At 36.8% G+C, this 24,419-nt stretch overlaps 1 protein-coding gene and 1 long non-coding RNA gene across 2 annotated transcripts in view; one reads left to right on the top strand and one right to left on the bottom strand.

Moving 5' to 3' along the window:
- SKIC3 (SKI3 subunit of superkiller complex) overlaps positions 1-23,447 on the bottom strand; it is a 56,369-nt gene extending 32,922 nt beyond the window's left edge. Inside the window, exons 1-17 of the mRNA XM_072413649.1 lie at positions 23,004-23,447; positions 22,660-22,758; positions 20,791-20,934; positions 20,345-20,436; positions 16,735-16,810; positions 15,285-15,425; positions 14,271-14,369; positions 13,050-13,158; positions 8,239-8,379; positions 7,525-7,626; positions 7,297-7,427; positions 6,364-6,450; positions 4,503-4,606; positions 2,946-3,072; positions 1,960-2,011; positions 1,656-1,798; positions 624-748 (exon numbers count right to left, since the gene is read on the bottom strand). Of these exons, the coding sequence (XP_072269750.1) occupies positions 624-748; positions 1,656-1,798; positions 1,960-2,011; positions 2,946-3,072; positions 4,503-4,606; positions 6,364-6,450; positions 7,297-7,427; positions 7,525-7,626; positions 8,239-8,379; positions 13,050-13,158; positions 14,271-14,369; positions 15,285-15,425; positions 16,735-16,810; positions 20,345-20,436; positions 20,791-20,934; positions 22,660-22,758; positions 23,004-23,066 (1,835 nt within the window). The 5' untranslated portion in view covers positions 23,067-23,447. The remainder of the gene's footprint in view (positions 1-623; positions 749-1,655; positions 1,799-1,959; positions 2,012-2,945; positions 3,073-4,502; positions 4,607-6,363; positions 6,451-7,296; positions 7,428-7,524; positions 7,627-8,238; positions 8,380-13,049; positions 13,159-14,270; positions 14,370-15,284; positions 15,426-16,734; positions 16,811-20,344; positions 20,437-20,790; positions 20,935-22,659; positions 22,759-23,003) is intronic.
- Positions 1-24,419, top strand: part of LOC140334062 (uncharacterized) — a 420,558-nt gene that overhangs the window by 283,160 nt on the left and 112,979 nt on the right. The gene's annotated exons all lie outside the window — the stretch shown is intronic.

Raw genomic sequence — 24,419 nt, 5'->3', positions numbered from 1 at the left:
GAAGAGCAATAGCCTTGCAGCCATTATTTGCACCGTGGCCAAAACACTTCTACCTTGGCAATTTAGGACAAAGTAATTAATCCCTGGCAAAAAAATATTTGGCCAATGGTTTCTGGACACCATAAATGAAATGTATTGTAAGATTTGATCATTATTAAAATACCCATTTTTGCCATAAGAACCCCTCTGTTTCTTTCTGTTTTATTTACACCTGACCTTTACAATCACTGTACGGCCAAAAGTATGTTTACACCCATGATGGCAGAAAAATCTAAAGGAGGTTCTGATATTTTCTATTCTCTCCAACACTATAAAGGGTGTGGCTAGACGTACACTAAAAATTGGAAAGTAAAACAAATTATTGGGCAATACATTTGTGTGCAAAACAGATTTAGGGCCTGTGTGGCCTGGCTTCAAAAAAGTGTCAATAGCATTAGTTTGAGTCACTTCTGAGATCTTTCAGAATTCAGTGACAGGTGCATTTAACCTGATTCAAAGGTATAATTGCATTCCAAAAGACTTTTAAAGGAATGCAAAATAAACGAAATGAGCAAAGGCTTATCAATACAGACCACTAACTTATGAATGAGTTAAGTTTAGTAATCATGGCACTGTACACTTACTCAGACACAGCTTTAGAATGTTGACCAACTCTCAGATAGTAGAGACCCTTCCGAAGCCAAGCCCATTTTGCAGTTCCTGCATTTGCCTTTTCTGTTACGGCAGATAAAATAGCTAAGGCTGTGTCCTGAAAGGCAGAAACAATATTTTTTGGTAAATTACAGAACTGAACAGCCAAACATAAAACAAGCATATAGCAAATTACCTATATTTTTATACCCCGCATCATCATTGTCAGATAGTGAAGTGCAACATAATCTAAAACATCAGAGGTCAAGAACATATTTATATCCTTTTTTGGCTCTGTCAGCAGATACTGCAACGTTCTCAGAATAGAAGACAAAGATCTATGAACAAAGTAAACTAACCCATAAAAAATCATGCCACCCTTTAGATTTTTAGCTATTAAAAAGATGGTAAAATCTGTTTAAAACTTGGCAGATTGTGGTGATCTAAGTTATTCAATGTCTTTTTCATCTTCACATTTAGCAGATAGATTTTCTATTTCTGCCTACCTTCAAATTTAAGGTGAGTGAATACCCTCCTCCCAACAATAAACGCTGAAAATTAATCACACGCCACTGAAGGAGCAATGACTCCTTTCCCCTCCTTTTTGTTGTTGGTTTTACTTAGAGACATCAAAACCTAAACCCCTGTATAGATGTTAGATTATTGACAAAAAATTATTGTCGCTGTAAACATTTTTTGTAATCCTTTTAAGGAAGAGATGAACAAATGAGCGCTGCACACACAGCATCATTTTATTCAATGGAGACACTAGTTGATCTTTCATTAATCTGTCGCACAGATTGAGCATGACTACTCTTTTTGGGCGAGAATCAACTGACGCGTGTACAAAGCTTAGGTAAACAGCATCTCTGTTTTTTCCGAAAAATCCAATATACTTTGTGAATTCAGTGTCACAAATGTCCCCTGTACTAAATGGTAACATGTAGTAACATTTGTGTAACAAATAATTTAATTTGTCCTTAAATCATCATGGTTTTCCTTTAAGAAATCAATAAAATAATTACCATGTCACCAAGCTCCATACTTAGGTCCACTGCTGCTGCCCCTGATTCTCCATCTTTGCCATCTAGGTCAAATGCCTTCTTATAGCACCCTCGAGCCCGGGCTTTGTCACCAGTTTTTGACAAAGTATCTGCTGAAACAATCCCTTAAAAATTGTCAAGGCCAAAAAGGAGACAACATAGTATCCATTGGGTCCTTGATGACACAGAGCAGTGGAAGTACCTCTGCAGGGTCCATCCAATATAACAAAAAAGGAAAAAAAAATTTCCTGGGAAGAAGCAGGGGCTGAGGTAAAAAGACTCTCACAGTATGAGGCTCCAGATAATTGTGGGAGAGTTTTACTTTCCCCAAATAGGAGCTAGACAGAGACACAGAAGCCCATATCCTGGTTAAGGTGAAAACAATAAACCGCCTTATGTAAAAATGACTTCTAGACTTTTACCACTACCTTATCTCTATTCAAAAACAATAAACCTTTGCAACATAGAGCTGTTCGTTCAGATACTTGCAGAGATGGTGGCAACAAAAAATTTAGAAGAGAGAAAAATGATCTAATGCAGTGTTTCTCAACCAAGGTTCCATGGATCCATGGGGTTCTTTCCGAAAGTTGCCGGGAGTTCAAGGAGGAAGAAGTAATTTGCACAAATAGTATTGCCTCAAAGGAGCCTACCATCAGACTCAAGACTGTTACGCTACTCTGAAATTTGGATGATAAAGAAGCTGTAAAGAAGAAAATCTAAAGAAATATTAGCAAACTTTGAAGAAAAGATGTTCATCCTACAAGGACACTAGCAAAAAAAAAAAAAAAACATGCTAGTAGCAGTAGGGGTTATCCCCTTAGCCTTGCCTATACCAAATTTGTGTTGAGCTGATATGCTGAAGCCTAACTCGAAATTAGGACATAGTTCCAAGGTAATACAGTTTTAGACCACTTCTCACATTCAAAATATTTACCCACCTGACCAATCATAATAAATAGTTAGGATCCAATGCTTAACCAATAATAGGTCTGTGCCCACTACCTCTACCACATCATGATGGTTTATAGAACAGTATAAACAGAAAACAGAAAATCTCCTATTACATCATTCATCCATTTAAAACAAAGGGTTCAGGCTTGCCTATCTGTAACATACAAATGAAAAGGAGTGGCCTCACATGGACATGCTACCAGGGGCAGATGTATTTTACTAGGCATTGTATTGTAACATGGGCAAAAGGCCAATCAACTAGCAATCTACATCTGATCAGTATACCACCTGATGATATAAAGACAAAAATTGTTTAATTACCTTTAAAAACTGTGTAACAGCTTTTGTTTTGTCTCTCCTGGTTTCTTCACTCATAAACCAGTAAGTGAGCCCAAGATAGTAATAATAGTTTGCAACCTCTAGATTTCTTTCAATGGCCTTCTGAAAACTGGACATAGAATACAAAAAATGACACATGTTTTAGATGCCTTCATTAAAGATTTTTGGAAGAACCTACCAAAGAATGCTTGCACTCTACCAAATAACAAAGGAATCTGATACCTTTAAGTTATGCTACAAGCGTTAGGAGGACTGCATTATATCAAATAAAAAAAAAACATGTGGTCCCACCCAGGATAACCCATTCTACTATCCACATGTCTCAGTTTCAAAGCAGAAATGACCAAGATCATGAATTTAAACAAAGAGGTATAAAACCATGGTCCTTTAATGGAGTTTATAGTTTATAGTACGCTCTTACAAAGACCTAACACATAGCACAGGAAACAGGAAAGGCCTTATGTCTACGGGCTTAAATAACGGTCTGAAAAACCTGGGTTTGATGCCAGATTACTCTGCAGGAACTATGGGGAATCACAAAGTGAGAAACAAATTTTCTAAAAGAAACCAGCACTAGATCCACACCTAGCACAGACAGTGTGCTAGATGTGGATCCTACATCATTAGTGGAACGTGCTCCAGCAACACCAAGGATTGCAGGATTTACTCTTCTATGTCTAGTGCCATGTTGCGAACAGACAACTCAGGTTATGAGTCTTTCAAACACATCCATCATTCCATGACACTAGCAAAAAAAAAAAAAAAAAAAAAAAACAAGCCATGCCTGCAGAGTATGAGCTAGATGCAAGTACAAGAGCCATATATACGGCACTCAGGATAAGCAGCTGGACTTTGCTCTTTCCTTCTAAGTGTCTCCACCTCTCAAACAACCCATGGCTGTAGGAGCAGTAAGCAGTCTCAGTCTTCCATACACTCACATGAAAACTGTCTCTAATTGGTAACTGGCAACAGAGACTTAGAAGGCTAAGAAAAGAAATAATACAGGACAGTCAGGATAATTAGAAATTCAAACATTTAGTTTACTCCAGTCATAGTTTAAAAGAAGATTTCTGCTTGGTTTCTATAATTTGTTTAGGGTGGGGTAAGGCAACAACCCTGATCACAATACAGGGCCTGCCACCCGCCTACAATTTCTTCCCAAACGGCTTAAAAAAAGTCTGGGTTGAAGACTGCAGTGTATGTATCACACTGAGAAATTGCATCTAATATTAATCTAGTCTTCTACCTCTAGATTTATTTTGTAAAGCTGAGGATGATTCACCACTCCAATAAGCTACCAATTTTTAATGTAGGTCATGAACAGAAGACAACTGTAATATTGGTGAAATGTCATCAACATTTTAAACCCAGTTGAATGTGAAAACTGCTACTTGTGTAGCATGATCTGAATATTCAAACCCCTAAAATAAATGCTAAGTAACTGAAATAAATGTTGTTTCCCAAACTAGTCACATCAAATTTTCTATGTAACAGTCAGTACTTAAAAAGTTGACCTAGAGGGGACAAGAAATAACAAACCTTTTTTCAGCATCTTTGTAGTTCTTCTGCGTGTAATAGATCATGCCCTCCAAAAAATGTCCTTCTGCCATCTCAGGGTATGACTGCAGGAGTTCTTCTGACAACTGTACACAATGAATGAAAGAAAAAATGCAAATATTACAATGTGACTTTAATGGTTAGTCTCTAATCACCTGTACATTAATATTCATCAGCACAAAACTCATGTTTCTTTTTACTAGTCCTTTCAAAAGCAACCAGCAATTGGTAGCTCTATTCCCTGCTGACCATAGGGAATCAAATCAAGTTGTTCCTAAACACATGGTCACTTATGACATTCTGATCCCTTACAGACTGGAAGTTTCAAAAACAAAATAAACTGAAGTCTGTCAATGTCACTACAGCCAGTAATGATGACAGTGTTCATTTGTAAATACTGTAATTGACACATATGAAGTTTCAAAAACAAAATTGCACAGCAATTTTTTTTTTATTAAAAACATGTACTATGGAAAGCCCTGTTTGTGTTTAAATATATAAAATATATTTAGGTAAGCAAACATGTCTCTTACTGTGAGGATAATCAATACATGCTGATAAATTTAGATTTAGCATTACCTATGGTCATAAAAGGGTTAACAGTTCAGTTTTTTTTTTTTTTATAGAACAAATTAATACAATGGGATGCACACAATACCAAAATTGGCTGCCTATTGCGAAAAAGCATTTATGCTGCAATCAATCATTGACATTTCATGTTTTTTCGCAAGCTGTGCTGCAAATGTATCTTGAAACATACTTTCAGTGCTATAAATCAGCCTGTCAAATAGTTTGAGCGAACACAAGACTAAGAACCATAAGTGGCCTTGATTTTAAAAAAATTTTCAATTATAAACACGTTTACTGTTCCTGGTCACCACATGCAACAAATACACACATGCAAAAACTTCAAATAAAGAGCTGATGGCCAATCCACCACCTCTGCATGTGATATGAGGCCATGGCAAGAAGAGGCAGAGCATGGCTTCCACTGACCACCATTTATTACGCAAGAATTACAGAACCAAATGATTCTGGTTATGTGGATTAGGAGATTGGATGGGATCTTAGAGCTTCCTATTCTATCCCAATCATGTTCCCTACTCATAACCTAATCGGCAAGTATAAAGCTTTTCCACTTACAATGCTCCTAAACCACAATTTAGTAGAACACAAATAGGGACTGGATTGAGTTCGGCTCCATAGGAAAGTACACTAGCCATCCACATGGTTGTTCATAAATCCATCAGGGTGGATTCATGTCAATTTAATCTCCTAGAATATATCTTTAAATTCCTTTCTTTCTGCTAAACGAATCTACAGTACTCTATTTGACAGATATTTTATTATCTCTTTGTAATAGGGATGGATAACTAGTTTACCACCATTGATTGAATACCAAGCATTCCCTCCACAATATGTCCCTTTACAAAGATGATCCAGTGCCTTTTTACTGTACAACCCTACCTAAGCGTACATTCTACCTGAATTTCAGAGATTCAGGGAACTTCAGACAAAGTTACCTGTCCAAAACCAAAGCTTTAAATCTTTCTCTTTTTCTTACTTAAAAACAACTTTTCCAATGCAGGAATAGATGCACCCATGCTGGAGTGTTTATTCCTTTTACCTGAGTAATTATCAGATTATTGCTTAAGCTTCAATGAATGTATGTACTCTATACTGGTGAACACATCATGATGGGAAATCAGAAACATTTACAAAACAGGATCCTAACCCCAAACCCACCCCCTTTGACCTACACAACCCAGGACAAATTAATTGATGTTTATTTTAAATCATTTAGATAAGCACAATGTACCGTATTACTAGACATGATACATACCTTAGATGATTGTTCTAAAAATCCCTTCTTTAAGTAAACCTTGCCTTTTAAAGCAATGAGAACAGGGTCACCATCCTTATTAGAAATCTAAAGTTGGGGAAAAAAAAGACTTTCTTTTATTGTGTCTTTAATATTTACATTTAAATGTGACTTAGCTTTAACCTATCACCACCAAACCATTGCTGTAGCTAAAATTTGGAGGAATATTTTTTCTCTACAGTTTAGTGGACAAGCTTCCAAAATGTAGCAGCTTAACTTCATCTTGCTTCCCTATAGTTTATCACCAGAAATATAGCAATTCTAATAATATTGTCCCTCACAAATCAACAAAGAATCAGCTGTGTAGTTAACAACTAGAAATGGATGGTATGTATGTAGTTAGGCTATGTTCACACTGGCCACAAGGTTGCAATGCATTTACCACTTACACATGCCAGGAAACGGCTGCCTCATAAAGAACGAATAGGAGCAGCAGTGAATGGTTCTGGTACTGCTAACTATTGCTAGCTGTCAAATGTGCAGACGCTGGTTCATTAATAGAGACCGAGCAGCAGGCGAGGTACCAGCCCCGGGGGGCTCTGCAGGATTGCTTGATCCTGAAGCAGGTCTGAACCTGCCATTAATCTTCCCTAAATATCCCTTTGCCAGTGTAAAGTAATCCTGCCTATCCATTTCAAAGTAAATATATCACTTGGTAATTTTAAACTGGACATAATATGAAAAGAAACCATGAAGACTGATTTGTAGATCAACATTTTAATTTATATGCAGATTTTGACTTTTCCCATTAAAACCCAGCTTGTTTCAAGAATAAACTGTAAGAGACCGTTTCACATTTAGGGCCTCTTCATCTGTGTGAAAAGGTCCTAAAGGGACAGTGAATACATTGAACATCTGATTTAAATACCTGAAAGGCATTTATTTCATACCCACCTGTGCAAGAGTTTTTAGGATCTCATCAGGATCAAAATATTCTAGCATTGCTTCAGCTTTAAGCTGCAGAGCGAGATTCTTATATTCAGAGACTCCGGGTAATAGGTTATCATGTGAGAAAGCATTAATAACTGAATGTGGAAAAAATATAAGTATATAATATAAGTAAATGCAAAAAAAGAATGATTACACTACCTTACACTACCATTATAATGAAAACATCTTTACCTTGGTCACAGGACAGCACAACCTCTTCATATCTGTGCAATTTCTGCTGAGCTTGGGCCAAAAAGAACCATGCATGGGGACATGAACTCACTGTCTGTACTCCTGCAAGCCAAAATAATTGTTTAAATTGGGGTAGGTTTACAACAACAAAAATAGTTTTAAGCACGTGCAAACCATTTGAATGTGAAAATGTCAGGGGATACATGATCCCCTTTTGAGAAGCTATACTTTTCATTTCTGCAATAAGTTGCCTATATTCTTTCCCCATGAATGCATAAAAAGCTCAGCCAGTAAAATTGAAGATCAGTGCGTTTTCTGATTAATTTGCAGCTTTCTCTAGCACATTAGAGCTACAAAGTGAAGCTGGGCAATGCAGAGATTTTTTTTACAATGCTGGTTTGAAAAGATCTGAGGTTTGCCTGAAGAAAATATTTATCACCTGGACATTTGGATTAAAGACAAAACAAATATAAAAATGTGTGGTCCCTACATTCTTAACACAAAGCACAATCTCCCTTTTATTACTACATGTACTAAAAAGATGACAGGTGGAATTTGACTGCTATGGGTAATAAAGCCCGAAGGATCATTGTTTTTTTGTAGAGAGCGATTCAGCAGACAAGTGAAAGCAACATTTACCGGTACATAATTATTTTACAAAATATTGTACATACTGATTTCTAGATACAAAAAAAATGTAAACATGTCTTTTACCTTTAGACAATTTTTCTATTGCCAGATCATACTTTTTGCTGTGTAAAGCTGTGACTCCTATTCCAATGAGGCCAGGACCATTGGCATCATCCAATTGCACAAGCCTGTTGTAACAGTCGACAGCTTCTTCACCAACGTCCCCTGCGGCAAAGCAACATGCTGATTGATTACAAATGTAGCAAAGTTTGAACCATTCAATGTAATTTTACCTATAGGTAAAAAAAATAACAGCCCCAAAAAAGTTTTAAGCATTTGTTACTAATTTTAAAAGCTGAACTATAAGCAGATATGAAAACCCCTTTGATCCAATGAGTGGATCAAGTACAAAGTCTGGCTGAAAAGTATAAAAACATTTCGACAGATAAAAGGATTCTCGCATATGTACTTTAACTGTCTATTTAAGCCACATGCCTTAAATTCAATTTTGACGATGCACACTAGTAAAACAAAAACATTCTAAATCTAAGACACAGCAAATAGCAAGGGAAGATTGTGATAAAAAGACCTATATAAATCAGATATCCCCTTCTGGAGTTGGATGACTCCTAAATCGTGAAGAAATAGAGTAAGGACTGTAATGCCATCCCCATCTTCCTCTTTAGTGTAGTGATTTAAGATAGGAGGATTAAATGTTGTAGCGCCTCATGGAATCAGGAAGGATTTTTTTTTCCTTTTTTGAGGAAAATGTTCCAAGATTTTTTTTTGCCTTCCTCTGGATCAACAACGTCATAGGGGTTTTATATCTGGGATATGTTTATTTCCCTGGTGGTTGAACTTGATAGACTTATGTGTTTTTTAAACTTACTTACTATGTAAATATATATAAGTATGTAAGTGGTAAGGTTTACACTTTTAAAGAAACAGTATTAAAGCCTCTATCACAGGTGGGATTTGCTTATACTTCCTGCCCCAGAACCATATGAGAATGCAAAATACTTTTGTTTTTAGTAGAATGAAAGGAAGAAGTAGAAAGGAGGTTAGCTCCTCTATCAGTGTTTTTTCACCATCTAAGAATACTTCTGGGAATTACCATCTTTCCCTCACTGGGACAGAACCTACCCAAAGGGACAAACACTTTTAAAAGCCAAGTTTTACCTACTCATTACTCTGTCCATTACCACAGTCTGCCAGAAAGCACATTTTGCAAATGTAATGTCACCCAATTATATTTGTTTATATGTTCTCAGAACCAGAAACTTCCATGAATTGTTATCCTTTTTCTACAGATCTTAGTGGTCTGCACACCCCAAATGAATAAATTGGATCTGACTATCCTGTTACGATAGGTATAGGATGATATAATGAGTGGTCCATTAGTATGATATTTCATTCTATGTGATGAATGGTAAGTAGATGGCAATCACCACTAAGGTAGAGAAGTGTAAGTCTAATTATCTATCATTGTCTCTGAAATGTCTGTAATTACAGGAAGTACTACACAGTACTGTACTGAGTCAATTTGTGCACCATGTTCTCTGGGTGAGGGGAAAAGACATACTTGTATATAATTTGTGCATTTGCTCCTTTTTTATGCCTGTTTTTAACAGCTAAGCAGGGAATATTGATGAATACTGGTGACAGTTTTACATAATAAAAAAGAACTGTAGGAGAGTAAGCTAAATCAAAATTACAAAAAACTGTTTGTGTGTGTGTTTGTATATATTACACACACACACACACACACACACACACACACACATATACAAACATACGCTTCATGGGTAATGGACATAAGCACTCACACTGTAGTGTCTGCAGATCTGAAAGCTGGCGGCAATGAGTGGTACTGTACTACTCACTGCTGCCCCATTCATTCCCCTTTAAATCTTTATGTTCTGGTGTGTTTTGTTAATGTTATGTTGATGTCAAAGAATTGACAGTGGAAATGATCTTTTATGATGGCTTCCTGTGACAGATGAATGAACGAGCACTGTTACTTTACTTTACACACATTACTGTTCTGTTCTATAGAGAGGTGAGGGAGGAGGAGGTAGCAGCACATCACTGTGCTCCTCTCCGGAGGAGGAGTGACTTGTGGTTATTCCCAATTGATAATTTACTCAAAAAAAGTTTTTAAAAAGGGGGAAGAGAGGAGAAAAAAAGATGAAAGAGTACACAGGAGGCAACATAGGCAAGTATACATGCACATATAGTATCAATAAATTCTATGCTTAAAACTTCAAGAACAAAGAAACATTTAAAAAAAGGCACGCAATCAATCTGTCCATAATTTTCCATCGCTTAGTTCTTTGCATCCCATTCGATTTTTTTTCCCATACCTGCCAAGCATGTTTAACAAATGTATTCACCTAAGGTGAGTCAATATTGTTGCCACTTACTTCACAGCTGGAACTCCAATTCATCAAAAAGCCAGTCTTAGTAACATGCACTGCATTTTACATCAGGACAATAACTAACAAAACTACCAGCTTGGCTCTGATTTAATCAGATGATAAACTACTAATTGTATCAATGATTTCTATAGCGGACTCGCATTTTAACTCCCACTTAACGTGTGCATATAACACTATACACATTTGTTGCACTTCTAATACCCATATGAGTGAATTAAAATAAGTGGAGTGCTAACCAAAACCCTAAAGTGTAATATGGTGACCAATTACAAAATGCATGGATTAAAATAAAGTGCATATTATATAATATAATTTTTACGTCCTCGTTTCTAAAATAGTTGTGTAAAATGTGATGATTGAAAATCGATTAACCTTTTGTACAAATAGTACAAAGATCTCACAAACCTCTTACAACAAAATATTTTTTTTTGGTGTGACGTGACATAAGTATTCAAAGAGCATTGCAAAAAGGTGGAGTACATTGTGCAAGGGCACAAAATGAAAAGGTTTATAAATAAGGTTGCTCAATATAAAACTGCAAAGAATTTGGGGATTTCATTACATTCAGTATTTATTATAATAAAAGATTTGGTGAAGATGGAGAAGTCTGTATGCAAGTGACAGGGCTGTAAACAAAAACTAGTTGGGTGCAATGTTTGTGCCCTTACAAAAAGACACATGTAGTGGAAATTAGGGTACGAGCACAGCAGGACTTTCAAAAACCATTATCTGAGAAAACAGTCACTGAATGCATGCAAATATAAATATATATACAGTATATATAAATATAATTCACACTATCACCTTCTCTGGGCCTGAACTCATGGACTGAAGTGAAGTGGAAAGCTAATTTGGAGAAACCACGGAGATAATGTTTTTGTTACAGAAGGCCTTGCTTTTTCAGAAACTGAATTCTGTATCTGTTACGCATTAAAACGTAGTAAGAAAGTCTGTGTGCTAAGCAGGCAAGACCTGTCACCTATTGCCAAAACTAGGGGCATTTTGAAACAAAAAATACAACCAATTCAAACCTTAATTGTTGAGCAGCTGAGCTCCTACATTAGGCAAGAATGGGACATTTTACTCAGAACCACAGCAATTGGTGTCATCAGTTTCCAAGCATTTCCAGAATGAAGTTAAAAGGATAAGAAGTGCAACACAACTCCTGTGCCAACTTTTCTGAAACATATTGCTGGCATCAAATTCAATTTGAGGATAATTTAGTGATCAGTTACATCATTTGATATTTTGTCTTGTCTTTGTACTACTTTCATCATCACATTCTGTCTCTTATTATGTTTCGCACAGTGCCCCAACATTTTTTGAAATTACGTTGTACAATAATGTGCCTAGTTCAAACACACATATTTTCCATTGTATATCAGTCAGGGGTGTACAAAATGTGTACAGAATATCAAAAAACTCATAAAGGAAAATCTGAAAACAACACAATTTTTTTTCTTTATGTGGTGATAAATTTCTCGGCAAACACCTTCCACCAAAGTGACTAATCCAAACCAAGTCCACTTCATTTATGAACATTTCAGGCAACTAACACACTTACCAGATCATAATTTCCTTAATATTAGTGACGGTGGTCTTTTACAGCACAAGTAAGCATTTTGTTTTTATGAGATTAACTTGCAAAGAGTGCAAAGTTGTCACACACTCAATAGGTCTGATTTAATAAAGCTCTTCAAGGCTGGAGAGGATACACTTTTATCAGTGAAGCTGGGTAAACAACCTGGAATCGACAAACCTGTAATGGATTTCCTAAAGTTATTTGCAATTTTGTAGCAAATATTTCCAATCCTGGACCAGATCTATTCCATTTTTTGGATCATTAAAGGTTTACTGATAAAAGTGTATTCTCTCCAGTCTTGGAGAGCTTTAATTAATCAGGCCCAATCTGTTTCATCAGATGCCAGACTTTATCAAGACTGAATTATGAAGTCTGTCTGCTCTTTTGGGAAGGATGCAGGACAACTAAAGGGGCTGAAGTTTCTCGAGAAGGAAGGACCTTACAATAAGACAATCTTAAAGAGGTCAGTCAGTCAGTCTGGTCAGTGTGTCAATTTCCTGGAATGTTCAAAAGTAGAGTGGAAATTCACTAGCAATTACCTTGAAAAAGACATTTTTTTGCAGATTGTAATATATAAAAGGAAAATGGTGCACTAAAAGATATTTTAAGGTTAAAGTTAGTGCAGTCATTTTTTTTAATTTTTGCTAAAATCATATAGTTATTTATAAAAAAATGTAAATGAATTTATCTAGGGAACAGCAAAGGGAATATAAGATTGATTTAACAGTTGATGCCTTGCAAATCAGGATTTTAGCTTATATTTGAATTCACTGTTGAAATCCACCCACCACAGATTTTCAATATTGCTTATAATTAGCTTCACAGCAAAAAGTGGGATAATCTGTAAACTGAAGCACAACAAAAGAATAGCTTACCAGACTTGATGAAGTACAAGCTAAGTATTTCCAAAGGATAGGTAAGGGTGGGGTAGTTTGCTGTCATTTTGTTACATATCTCTTTTAGCTTGGCTTCTTCGTGTGGTAGCTGGCACAGACAGAAAATAAAAATAAAAGTACATTACTGATATTTTTCACATTGCAAGATTCAAGACTTTACAGGTGCAAATACACAGAGAATAAGCCAATTTTGATTTGCTTGGACCCAGGGTGTTTATTATATTCAGTTGTTAATGACTTTCCCTAAAATTGCTATACACATGTATATTGCTTTTTATGAATAACGTAATCCAATCAAACAACAATCTCCTTTCCCACTGAATGGAGCCCAGGTGCTACACAAAAAGGAGGAGGTGACAGATCTAGATTAATCCATCACTTCATAAATCCAATCTGTAAATAATGTTTACATGGGTTAATTATAATGTATACTGAAGATACTCCAGAATGTAGTAAACAAAGTCCAGGGCCTCTGTAATTTGGACTTGCCTGTAGAAGACTTTACGATTTTAGACATAGCCGAGGCAACATGACATATAGTGGCTCACCGCGCTGCTGGTATTTACCCTGCATCCAGTATAGCATCCATCCTTGATTGTCTACAATTCAAGGATATACCCAAATTCCTGATATGTGGTGTACTGTCTAGCATCCTCCTGAGTTTGGGTCACATTCTTATTACTGGCGTACTATCATATGCATATATTCATATCTTTTCCTGAAGAAGCAGCTGTACCAATCATTGTGAGATGTGTAGAGGTGGCGTACCTACTATTCTAACCCATATTTACATGTTGAAACACAGAATTAATAGTATAATCTATATTTAGTTGGACAAAGAAGAAAAGTGGTAGACCTTGGTGACATGCATGTAAAATTATTTTTAATTTTTTTTTTTAATTAATTCTTTTCGGGTCCTTGGATCAGTTTTAATTCAAATTGCAAATTAAGTTTTACATTTTAACATAATAAAAAAAACCCTGTTTTATGTAGTGATGTTTTAAAAAAATCCTATTTTTTTCCTCTATATCATTTCTATAGAAGAACCACATGAAGTCAATCAAAAATTATCCCTCACATGTCCATGTCAGCTTAACTGAATCCTTTTAATTCAATAAAACATTATGAATAAATGAATGAAGTTACCACTCACATACATAAGGCTCCAGAACAGATAATACAAACCAATATATGATTTACCTTAGACAAACAGAGAACAAAGTCCTGATAGAGTGCACGATGCTCTTCGCCTGGAACCTCTTCCAGGTAGGAAATAGAATTTTCAAATGCATTTACGAGCTGGAATGAAAGCAAATGCATTTGTCTTAATCAAAACAATCAAATAATAAAGTACACTTACCAAATAATTATCTGCAAATTATCTTTAGGTGTACACTTTGCATTTCTACAGTAAGCCACAAAAATGCAGTGACCAGGGGATTTCTTAAAATAAAAATAGGTATAAATAATTAACATAATGCGAAAGGCTACTGGTGGGAACTAAATGTTTTATCTCATTTCTCTACACTCAAAAGCCTGTCTTGTTTTCCTATTTTTGTTTAATGTGACATAATAAGTTCTCTACAAAAACACAGCAATTGCCCTCTTAGACAACTGTAACCAGAACAGATCTAATTTGGCATATTTTGGTGACAACCAGCATTTTTTGTCTCTGCGACAATGGTCTCCAAGACAAAGAAAGGCAAATAAAAGGCACAGAAGGCAAAAAAAAAAAAAACAAACAAACAAAAATCACTGCACTGTCCAAAACTAAACAAAACATGTTTTGGCTATACAAAAGAATTTCTGTTTTCTAAACGTGTGTGAGTGTGTGTATATATATACAAATATTTTCTTCAATCACTACTTTTGTTATAAGCACTATAATTTATATTATTGTTAAATCACAGTGATTTAAGTTAGGGACCAAGTTTGAAGGCATATCAGTGGAGTGTGATTTGATTATATAAAGTTATGTTCCCTTTATTGGGATATTTGCCAACATTGGATTGAACAATTTAAAGAAAAAACAAAATGACAAGAAGGGTTTTTGGCAGAACTTTAAACTGTATCACTTTATGATTGTTTACAATACAAGTTTAAAAAAATTATGCCAAAAAACCCTTCTTGTCATTTTGTTTTTTCTTTAAATCATAGGCATTTAGGTTATCCATGTGCATGCAAAATAAAGGGTTATTTCATGACCATTGTTACCTGTTGCTGGCTTTCATTGTCTTGGTTTTCCATGTTCTCTGCCAGCAGCTGGGTCATTTTTCTCCATAACTTGTAGAGCTCGCTCTTGTTGATTCCTTCATCTTGCTTCATGTTAATTAACTGTTGCCATGTTTGTGCAGCCTGGACAAAAGAAATACATATATACACAAATTAATCAATATGCAATGTACATAGCTGTGCCAAATATCACAGTAGTGAGACTGATGAATGGCCACTTTGTCAACAACCATCACATTGTGGGTTTGTTCCCCCACAGTGTATAGGTTTGCGTTATAACTGGAGGTACCAAGGGTTTGCAGACTGAAGTTGTGGGAGAGTGCAGTTAAGCCAGAAAAAAAAAATGTTGTGTGTTTGCTATACAATGAATGTCTCCATTTAAGTTTTTAAACATTTGGACATGTTTACCCTAAAGTGTAAGTACAGCCATAACCCTTTTCATTTTGATGAGAATAGGTAAGGGTTAGGACCATGTCATGCCATTATTTTGCTGTGTGTACTACTGGAAAAATGTCCCTTCACTTCCTGGAAATGCCATGGTACATCAAAGGAAATCTTCGTTGGACAGTTGTGCCTAGAACACTTCTCAACTCTTTTCCATGAAAACTTAAACATTTAGACTTTGCTCATAGACATTTTTTAGGCATTTATGAGAGAACATTTCCAACATTTCACTACTTAGAAAATACCAAACAACAGCCAAGCCCTCACATTATCATTGAAATAAGTGGTTAAAAAGTCTTTTTTCGACAGCTTTTTAGCAGGCAGTGCAGTTGCTTAAAAATTTCATTCAAAGCAACTAATATCTCATTGTTGGTCACCTGCACATTCACTTTCACAGGCTTGAACCCAAATGCAATACAAAGGTATGCCAAGCTTTTTGAGCGTCCTTTCAAGGAAATTTTAACATATTTCATAAAACCCAGAAAACATCTTTAGCAGTTTCATGATGTCTAGCATTTAAAATTGGGCAACTGGTAACCACACTGCACTTGACTGTCTGTCTGAACAGGACCCTAGGATTTTCCTTCACTTAGATGGGTTAATCACCTCAGTGCCGATGTAGACAGAAATAAGGTCCAACCCTTGCAGGCTTCAGGAAAATTATCTTTTTTTGCATAAACATATGCTTTAGGGCTTTTTTTAATAAATTTCTCCACACAAGATTTACACGTACACAGTAGAGATAATTTTTTTTCGATACAATTAGAAAAATGTGTGAATCCTGGCTGAAAACAAATATAAAAACACCACTTTAGGTTACACTAACAACTTTAGCAGAAAACTGCATCCCAAAAAACTTTTTATGAAAAAAAAGAAATATGTATGTCCTCTACAATGTATCCTTATACCTTGGTGTTTCTATACTGCTGCATTTATGTAAATATACTGCAATCTGATTGATGATAAAATGCAGAACATCCAAACTCACCTGTAAGTATTGTTTATCTTGCTCATACAGATCCACCATCTTTTTACAAACATCGCACCACTTCTGTTTGTCAGAGCTAGGAACACAAAAATGCACATAAATGGAAAATCCGCTTTCAGTATATATTTGTTATTATGTGTTATAGATTGTAAGATCTATTTACTAAAAAAAGATGTTTTATTATGTAGAAAATCATTTGGCCTAGGTGATCACATATGTTGAGTGACTCCTATGTCTACAGATTGTAACTAGGGAGTTGGAAAGAAAAAAAAGATAAAGGACTTGCATGCAGATAGACATTATGGGCCTGAATTGTTAAAGCTCTCAAAGCCTCAAAGCGGCATACAAACGTGCTATTATAATCGTTGGAAAGGATCTTTCAAGGATCTTTTGGACGAGAGGCGCTGTACACATGCCAGATTCATGTCTGATATCAGCCCTGAGCTAATTGTCGGGGGAGAACCGTTGGATGTGTGTATGTAGCTTAAGAAGATAAACTATCATGGGAGAACCTGGTTGATCCAGAAACCCTGGAATGGATCTGGTCTAGGTCTAATAGCCAACTAAGCAAATGATTTTTAAAAGGTTTGCTGAATCAGACAAGTTTTTCAAATAAAGTGCATCTTCTCCAGCCTTGGAGAACTTTAATAAATCAAGCCCTATTTTGTGGGGTAGAGGGTACCTAATGCCAACTCCTGAGGTTGCCAGAAGTTAGAACTCTGGTCAACTTTTTTATTGCCATTTATGTCTTCTCCAGGGAGATTCTTATACTGTTTGTACTAGTGACCATTGCCACAAGGACAGAAGGAGAGTGAACATCCCAAACGTTGAGTTGTCACCAAACTATAAAGGGGAAAGCCTAAACAGGGTCACTTCGGAAATATTTTATCTGACTTCTTGTTTTGTGTACAGTGACAGTGAAGTGAATAAAAGGGGATCATTTATAATAAGACACAAAAAAAAACTTGAAAAGGATCTTTACCTTACAATACTGTTATCTATAAATAGGAGAATTATTTTGGCTTTAGATTTACTTTAAAACACAGCTGAACTGTGGCCACAAACTTCTATTTAAATATATAGTAACAATCTTGTGTTGTTTGCACCAAATGCTTTTGTAACAGTAAACTTCTGCATAAAAGCAAAGTTCACACTGGAATGCTGCACAGATCAAGAACAAATTTTCTAAGCACACCAGGATTTAAATAATAATGTGCATGCCTCTTATATTTTAAAAATCTTTGTTGAAAGTGTGAAATTAAGCAGTAGTTGTTTGTTATTCTTTTTTTTTTTTTTTGTCAGTGTCCTAATTTTTTGCATACTATAGCAAAAACAACAGGAACAAACAGGAAATCTCTCCAAACCGAAAATAAATCACCTTTTGGATGTTATCACCGGAACAAGTGACTGACCTCCTACCTAATTACCGTCATTACATTTTTTGTTTCCCATAACTTTCAGTCCCATTGACAATGATAACCAGCAAAAACAGAATGAATCTACCCTGGAAGCAAATACAGCAATAAAACCTGACAAGGGTACCTCTCAGACAATACAAAACTAAATAATTTTTGGTTTTTAGACTTATGTTAAGTATGAAAAGTCAACCCGCACTTCTAAAAACATACCAGTGGAGCAGTAGATGACAAAGTTTATGTCATTATGGGAGATAAAAATGCATTAAAATCATAATGTCATGCTTCATTTTTTTTATAAACAACGTAAAATAAAACGTTATGAATATCTAAATTCAAGTCTATAAAGAAAACATTGCCTGTGTTCCAGTTCTATAGTTTGAAGCCCAGGAACCTTTTCTCATTCGGTTTAAAATATTGCCAGGCAGGACATTACAGGGGCTTGTGACAACTGATTGGGGATAATTTATTGGCACAACTTGTCAATGTTAAAAGTTAGATTGCCATAGCAACCACGCAGACGCAGGTCCCTTTTTATCTAAGCCAAGAAAATAAGTAGAAGAATTGTGCTGATTGTTAAGCGTAATAAACAATTTTCTGCTAGGATGCCTATTTATAAATGAGGACAAGAAAGCAGCTGACTTTTTATTCAACTGGTCAATTTTCCAAAAAAAAAATCATAACTCCTACAGTGAAAAAAAAATATGTACTGATTTTGGTGCCCTCATACCCCTAATCCCCGGGTACATATGCACATACAAATATCCATTGCTGTATGGTTACTCCAGCACCCTCAGCATGTAACAGCTCAGCAGGTCTCACAAAAGAGAGAAAGTTTTAGGGTTCATTTACACCTATGTTTGCTTATTCAATGCCAAGCATTACACCATGCACACAATAGTGTATTTAGGTGGCATTTATTTTAAACTGCTTTATTACAGTTTAAGAATGATGTAATTAACAGACAATGGTTATACACAAATGCTGTTAAGCGCCCCTATCAAGAAGCCTGTTGAACTCTAAATTATTAATTATTCATAGTATAATAAATATATAGGTAGTCCCCAGGTTAAGGACATCCGACATACAGACGACTCCTATATAGGAACGGTGCTTCACTGCTCGCTGTGTGCAGGACGGAGGCTGGAAAGGGGCGCTTTGCATGACTTGTAGAAGAAATCTTTTTCTAAACTCAGCTGTGGTTGCCTGGGCTTCATAAAGTTTTTTTTTTTGTTTTGCTTGTGAGTAACTGACACCATGCTACCTAATAATATGTTGAAACAAACATCTGTCCTAATTGCATTTATTAAAATAATTGTACATGTTCCAACTTACATACAAATTCAGCCTAAGAATAAACCCACAGTCCCTATCTCGTATGTAACCTGGGGACTACCTGTATAACTGAATAAAATAATGGTTATTAGCAATTCAACAAGTAGGATCAATAAAAATTTTTCAATTGGTCTGCTATCCAGGACACCATTACATAATTTTTCCCTCTTCTCTTACCAACTCAGACAACAGTTTTACTGTGAGTGTAAACCTTCAACAGAAACATTTTTTTTTTTAAAAATAGGGACGGTAAACTCATTAACTTTCTACTACTGTACAGTATGTGTTTCTTTTTTTAGTATTGCCAGGAGAGTGCATGATGGGGAAACCTCTCTAATGGAGTTCCAGTTAGCAGTAGAGCCCAGCAGGTGTTTTAACCCTTTCCAAAATGTTTTCCTTTTTAAAGCAGCTTTATTGTAGACAAGAGCCCCTTTAACCGGGGTAGAACTTATGAGAAACAGAAAACTTTCTATTCTAAATATAGGGTCGGAGCCATGACACACAAAAAAAAATACCAATGCATTTATAAAGTATTGTAGCTCACACTCTAAGCTTACTTATGACATACACAATATTTGACATATATGGCCATAAAAAGCATCACTTTACAGAGTCCATAGTCATGTCACTAACTATCCATCAGAGGATCTCACAATGTAAAATCTGTAACAAAATCTAATGCCAAGACGGAGGGTGATAATTAACCTGTCAGTTGAGAAGAAAAACTCTGTGCAGAACAGATAGTGCCCTGGTTAGCATTTAAACAAAGGATTCTACTGCTGCAAGTTGTTAACCACTGAGCCACAAAGCTGCCCATTAATGTAGCACTGGTAACCTTGTGTACCTAAAGTTTTACTTACGTTTTGTAAAGTTCCAAAAGCTTTTGGTACACATTTGGCAAATCTTCTTTAAACTCTTTTTGGTTGGCTTTTTCATACAAATTTCCTAGCCCCTAATGAAATGCAAAGACATAATAAATTATTACAAGTAATGGTGTTATTAAACTGTAAGTATACTGGAGAATTTCCATACTTATTTCAGTGTTTGTGTCGCACACATCACATAAATCTTGTGGATACTAATTTACATAAAAGAGGCATTGGAGTAATAAAAACATTTACTAATAAATATAAAACCATAATTGGAATTTTACAGCCTGTCGAAGGTAATGTTTAGAGCAGCGGTCGCCAACTAGTGGTTTGCTAGTTTTGCTTGGTTTTAATTTACTGTCAGTTTCAGCAGTATTATTCCATAACAGAACACAAGTGCACAATAATGTACATCCACAGGGAACTACAGGACACACCTGCCAGGCCAATAACTGTTCTGGTTCAAGTTCAACAGCCTTCCTGTAGGCAGCATGCGCTTGGTCTGGTTGCTCTAGCTCGGCAGCGGCTAATCCAATGAAAACCCAGGCATTGTAGTTAGTCTTCTCTAATTTCAGAGCCGCCTTTAGAGGAAACAAAACGCATAAAAGATTTAACCAACTCATTTACTAAACAAGTTTTGCACATAAATATGATGCACTTAGTTGTGGCCTCAAAGGGCTTCTTTAATTGAACAGATAGTAACCAAAGTTTCTGCATATCAAGTAAAATGGTATGAAACACTTTCATTGTCCACTTTTACAAAGTTGGAAAAAGTGACAATGGCAAGAAAGTGCTCTGCAGAAGAGACACAAGAGCTTAATCTACTCCCAGGCCATAGAAAATAACTACAACTTACTTACTTATAACTTACTCCAGGTGTAGTGTTAGTGAAAACTAAATTTGTTAAAACAATGTATGGCTGCAATGAATATGACAACTTATAGCTGTCATTCTATTCCACTTCAATAAAACTATTTATTGGAAACATTTTTGTTAAACTGGAACTATAGGTCCCTTCCGGGATAAAAAATACTTACCTCCCTGTTCACTGTCTGTACTGAAACAAATGCTTAGCTGTACAATGCTGCCAAGGATTTGCTGGGTATTAGTAATATTTTTATAGCAGAAGGGACATTGCCTGTCCATTCTGTAATAAGAGACCTGTGTGGTCACAATTTTTAAATTTTTAGCTTCCCTATTAAGAGGTTTAAAAGGAAACTATATACAACTAATTTTCACAGAATACACCTTTAACATGTGCTGTACATTCAGTAAACTAATGCCATAAATTCACGCCTCCTTCACTAGTGGAAGAAGTAGGATCCCAATAAGGTCCACAAAGAGCGTTGGAACCTTGCTATATATCGGCCAACTGGAAAGTTCTTCCTTAGGTAATGATACAATGTACGCAACAGGTTTTAGACCTTGTACACACAGGATTCAGCTTGTGTAAAAGATGTATGTACTTAGCAAAGCTTTTGACAGGCTATGAGCAGCTTCCTTGAAGATTGTTTCCAGTAACAGATGGTGACAGGTGAACAAACAAGCTCCATTCTGTTATATGACGGGGGGAAGACGAGCAAGGAGCACCCTACTGTGCTCTTGTCCGTTGATTTGCATAAAAGTCATTACCATTTGATTGCTATACACGTCAGATTCTCCCACAAAGTACACTTCACTTTCTTTACCCTTAGGGCAGGTTCAATGCAGTTTCACCCAGCTCCCTGTGGCTGACAGCTTACCACCTGTTTGAACACACCCCTGCAGCGCTGGTTCACAAAGAACCAGCATCTGCAGATTTGACAGCTGGCAGCAGTGAGCGGCACTGGTAAACTAACCACAACCTCACTGCCAGTGTGACTTAGCCCTTACACTAACCTAACCCTCTCTCTTAAGTTCCATCCTTATGGACCATGTTCCAGCATTGGTTTACATCCCCCTGCTGCAGGTTCAACTCTACCTTCACTTTACATCACATTGTCTTCAAAACTTCCACGGTACGTCCCTACCCTTGTTAGGAAACAGCCCATAGTAGTCGAAAAAGCCATACTGTACTGTGGAGGTATATACAGCCCAGCAGGATATGCAATGCAAGAATATAGCTTTCATTGTTTTCATATAAACCTAATTTGCTTGGCTGCAAAATTATGGTATATGGTAAGTGTAAGCATCTGAATTTGACCCATGCTGCCAGAACAATAAAATACAATTAAGTACAGGTTAGTTTTAACATAACATACGACCAAGCCGACAGATTTATACATTTTCTATAAACCAGGATACTGAGGGAGGGACATAAACCATACCTTGCATTGCTTGAGTGCTTCTTTATAATCCTTACTTCTAATTGCATCTCTGGCATTCTTCAGTGCAGCTTTTACTTCTTTACTGGACATAGTGTTATGCTATAAACAAATTAAAAGAAAATTACAGCACTGTTTTTAAACCTTCCATAAAAAGGTCATGTTTTCTAGGGAAAAAACAAAAAATTGTGGGTATTTCATTTTAATTATTGCATAAAATAAAACCATTTATTTAGAGAGTACATTTAGGTTGCATTTTTTGTGGTTGGAATTTCCACATAAACAGATCACATGAAGACTTAATACTTATAATATTTCTCATTAAAGCAGAACTAAACCGGCCCTACTTGCGTTCCATCACAGGATGATGCCACCTTCTTTTCTTCCTCCCAAATACGATTTTTGTCCATCTATATTGGCTGTGCCAGTAACCCCAGTTATTCATCCCTGACACAGGCACGGGAAGCTGGGATTACAAGGTTTCCCTGGCAGCCAAAGCTGATGCTGCACAGCTGAGCTTTGTCACAAGAAACCCGGAGTGATCAGGCAGGTGAGATAGGTTATTGCAGAAGGGACATCACCCATCCCTTTCTGCAATGAGCACCTGCCTAATTGTTCATTAGTAAAAAATGAAATTAGTTTATTGGCTGAGTAATATGATCTGCTTGAAATACCCATGTATAAAAAGCACAGAGCACTAAAATGGTTTACCTAATGTGTATGTAAACCACAGAGAAGAGTCATAACACATTGCTGCTAACTAGTCTGTGTAGTGCAGGCTTTGGATGTTCTTTGTCCTTTATCTAACCAGGAGATTATACCAGAAACACACTACCTATCCTGTGGTATCAATGCTCACTTACTGCACTGCATCTATGGAGAGTGATGCCAGCTTGGGGCCACAGGAGGTAGGCAGATGCATTAATCCTTTCAGGTATTCTTGTGACAACTGGCTAGAGATTGTTCTGTGTATTGCCATCAGCAGAGTGCAGAGACAATGAAAGCATTGAATGAAAAGGCTGCTTGCAGAATTTATATAGCTGGACAGACCATGGCTACACCTTGCCTGTACAATACAGTTCTCCAATGCATGGAATCATGGGCACAGGATGCCAGGTGTTATATATGCGCATCACAGACTATAATGCCACTCACACATATGGACACATTGTACAGTAACACATGTACATCACTAACCCCTCATTGCAATCATACATGTGTACACAACACTGCAGTCACACATATGTACACATCTCGGACACCTCTGCACACTGTTCAGCACACAGGACCCTCACACAAGCAGCCACGTATTCTGCATCACTCACATAGCGGGTACTTCCCAGCAGCACAACCCGGAAGTGATGTCAGAGACAGACCCGGGGGAAGTGGGCGGGGCATGCACGGGTTGACCCGAGATGCCGGGAAAACTCCGCTGTGTTGTCACTGTGTTGCAGTATTGTAGGCATAGGGTGCTGCGGGCCAGAGGGGGCTGGGTGATGGAAAGGTGGGTACCCTGTAGTGTTACAGGTGACGGGGGCTCCTCATTGTGGCGTAAGGAGGGGTCAGTGACAGGAGTGTTACACGGTGAGGATTGGGGGATGCTGGGTGAGGGGGTTGGATGACAAGGTGCAAAGTCGGTGCTAACAAGTGCAATCCCAGGATAAAGGGGTGACATGGGGATACGTCAGGAAAAAGGGGTGACATGGGGGTGCAGTGTCAGGGAAAAGGGGTGACATGGGGGTGCAGGGTCAGGGAAAAGGGGT

The sequence above is a fragment of the Pyxicephalus adspersus genome, chromosome 6 (assembly GCF_032062135.1).
Source record: "Pyxicephalus adspersus chromosome 6, UCB_Pads_2.0, whole genome shotgun sequence".
In the NCBI taxonomy this organism is placed as follows: Eukaryota; Metazoa; Chordata; class Amphibia; order Anura; family Pyxicephalidae; genus Pyxicephalus; species Pyxicephalus adspersus.
The sequence above is the reverse complement of the archived record's forward strand: the minus strand, read 5'-3'. Positions and strand labels throughout refer to the sequence as shown.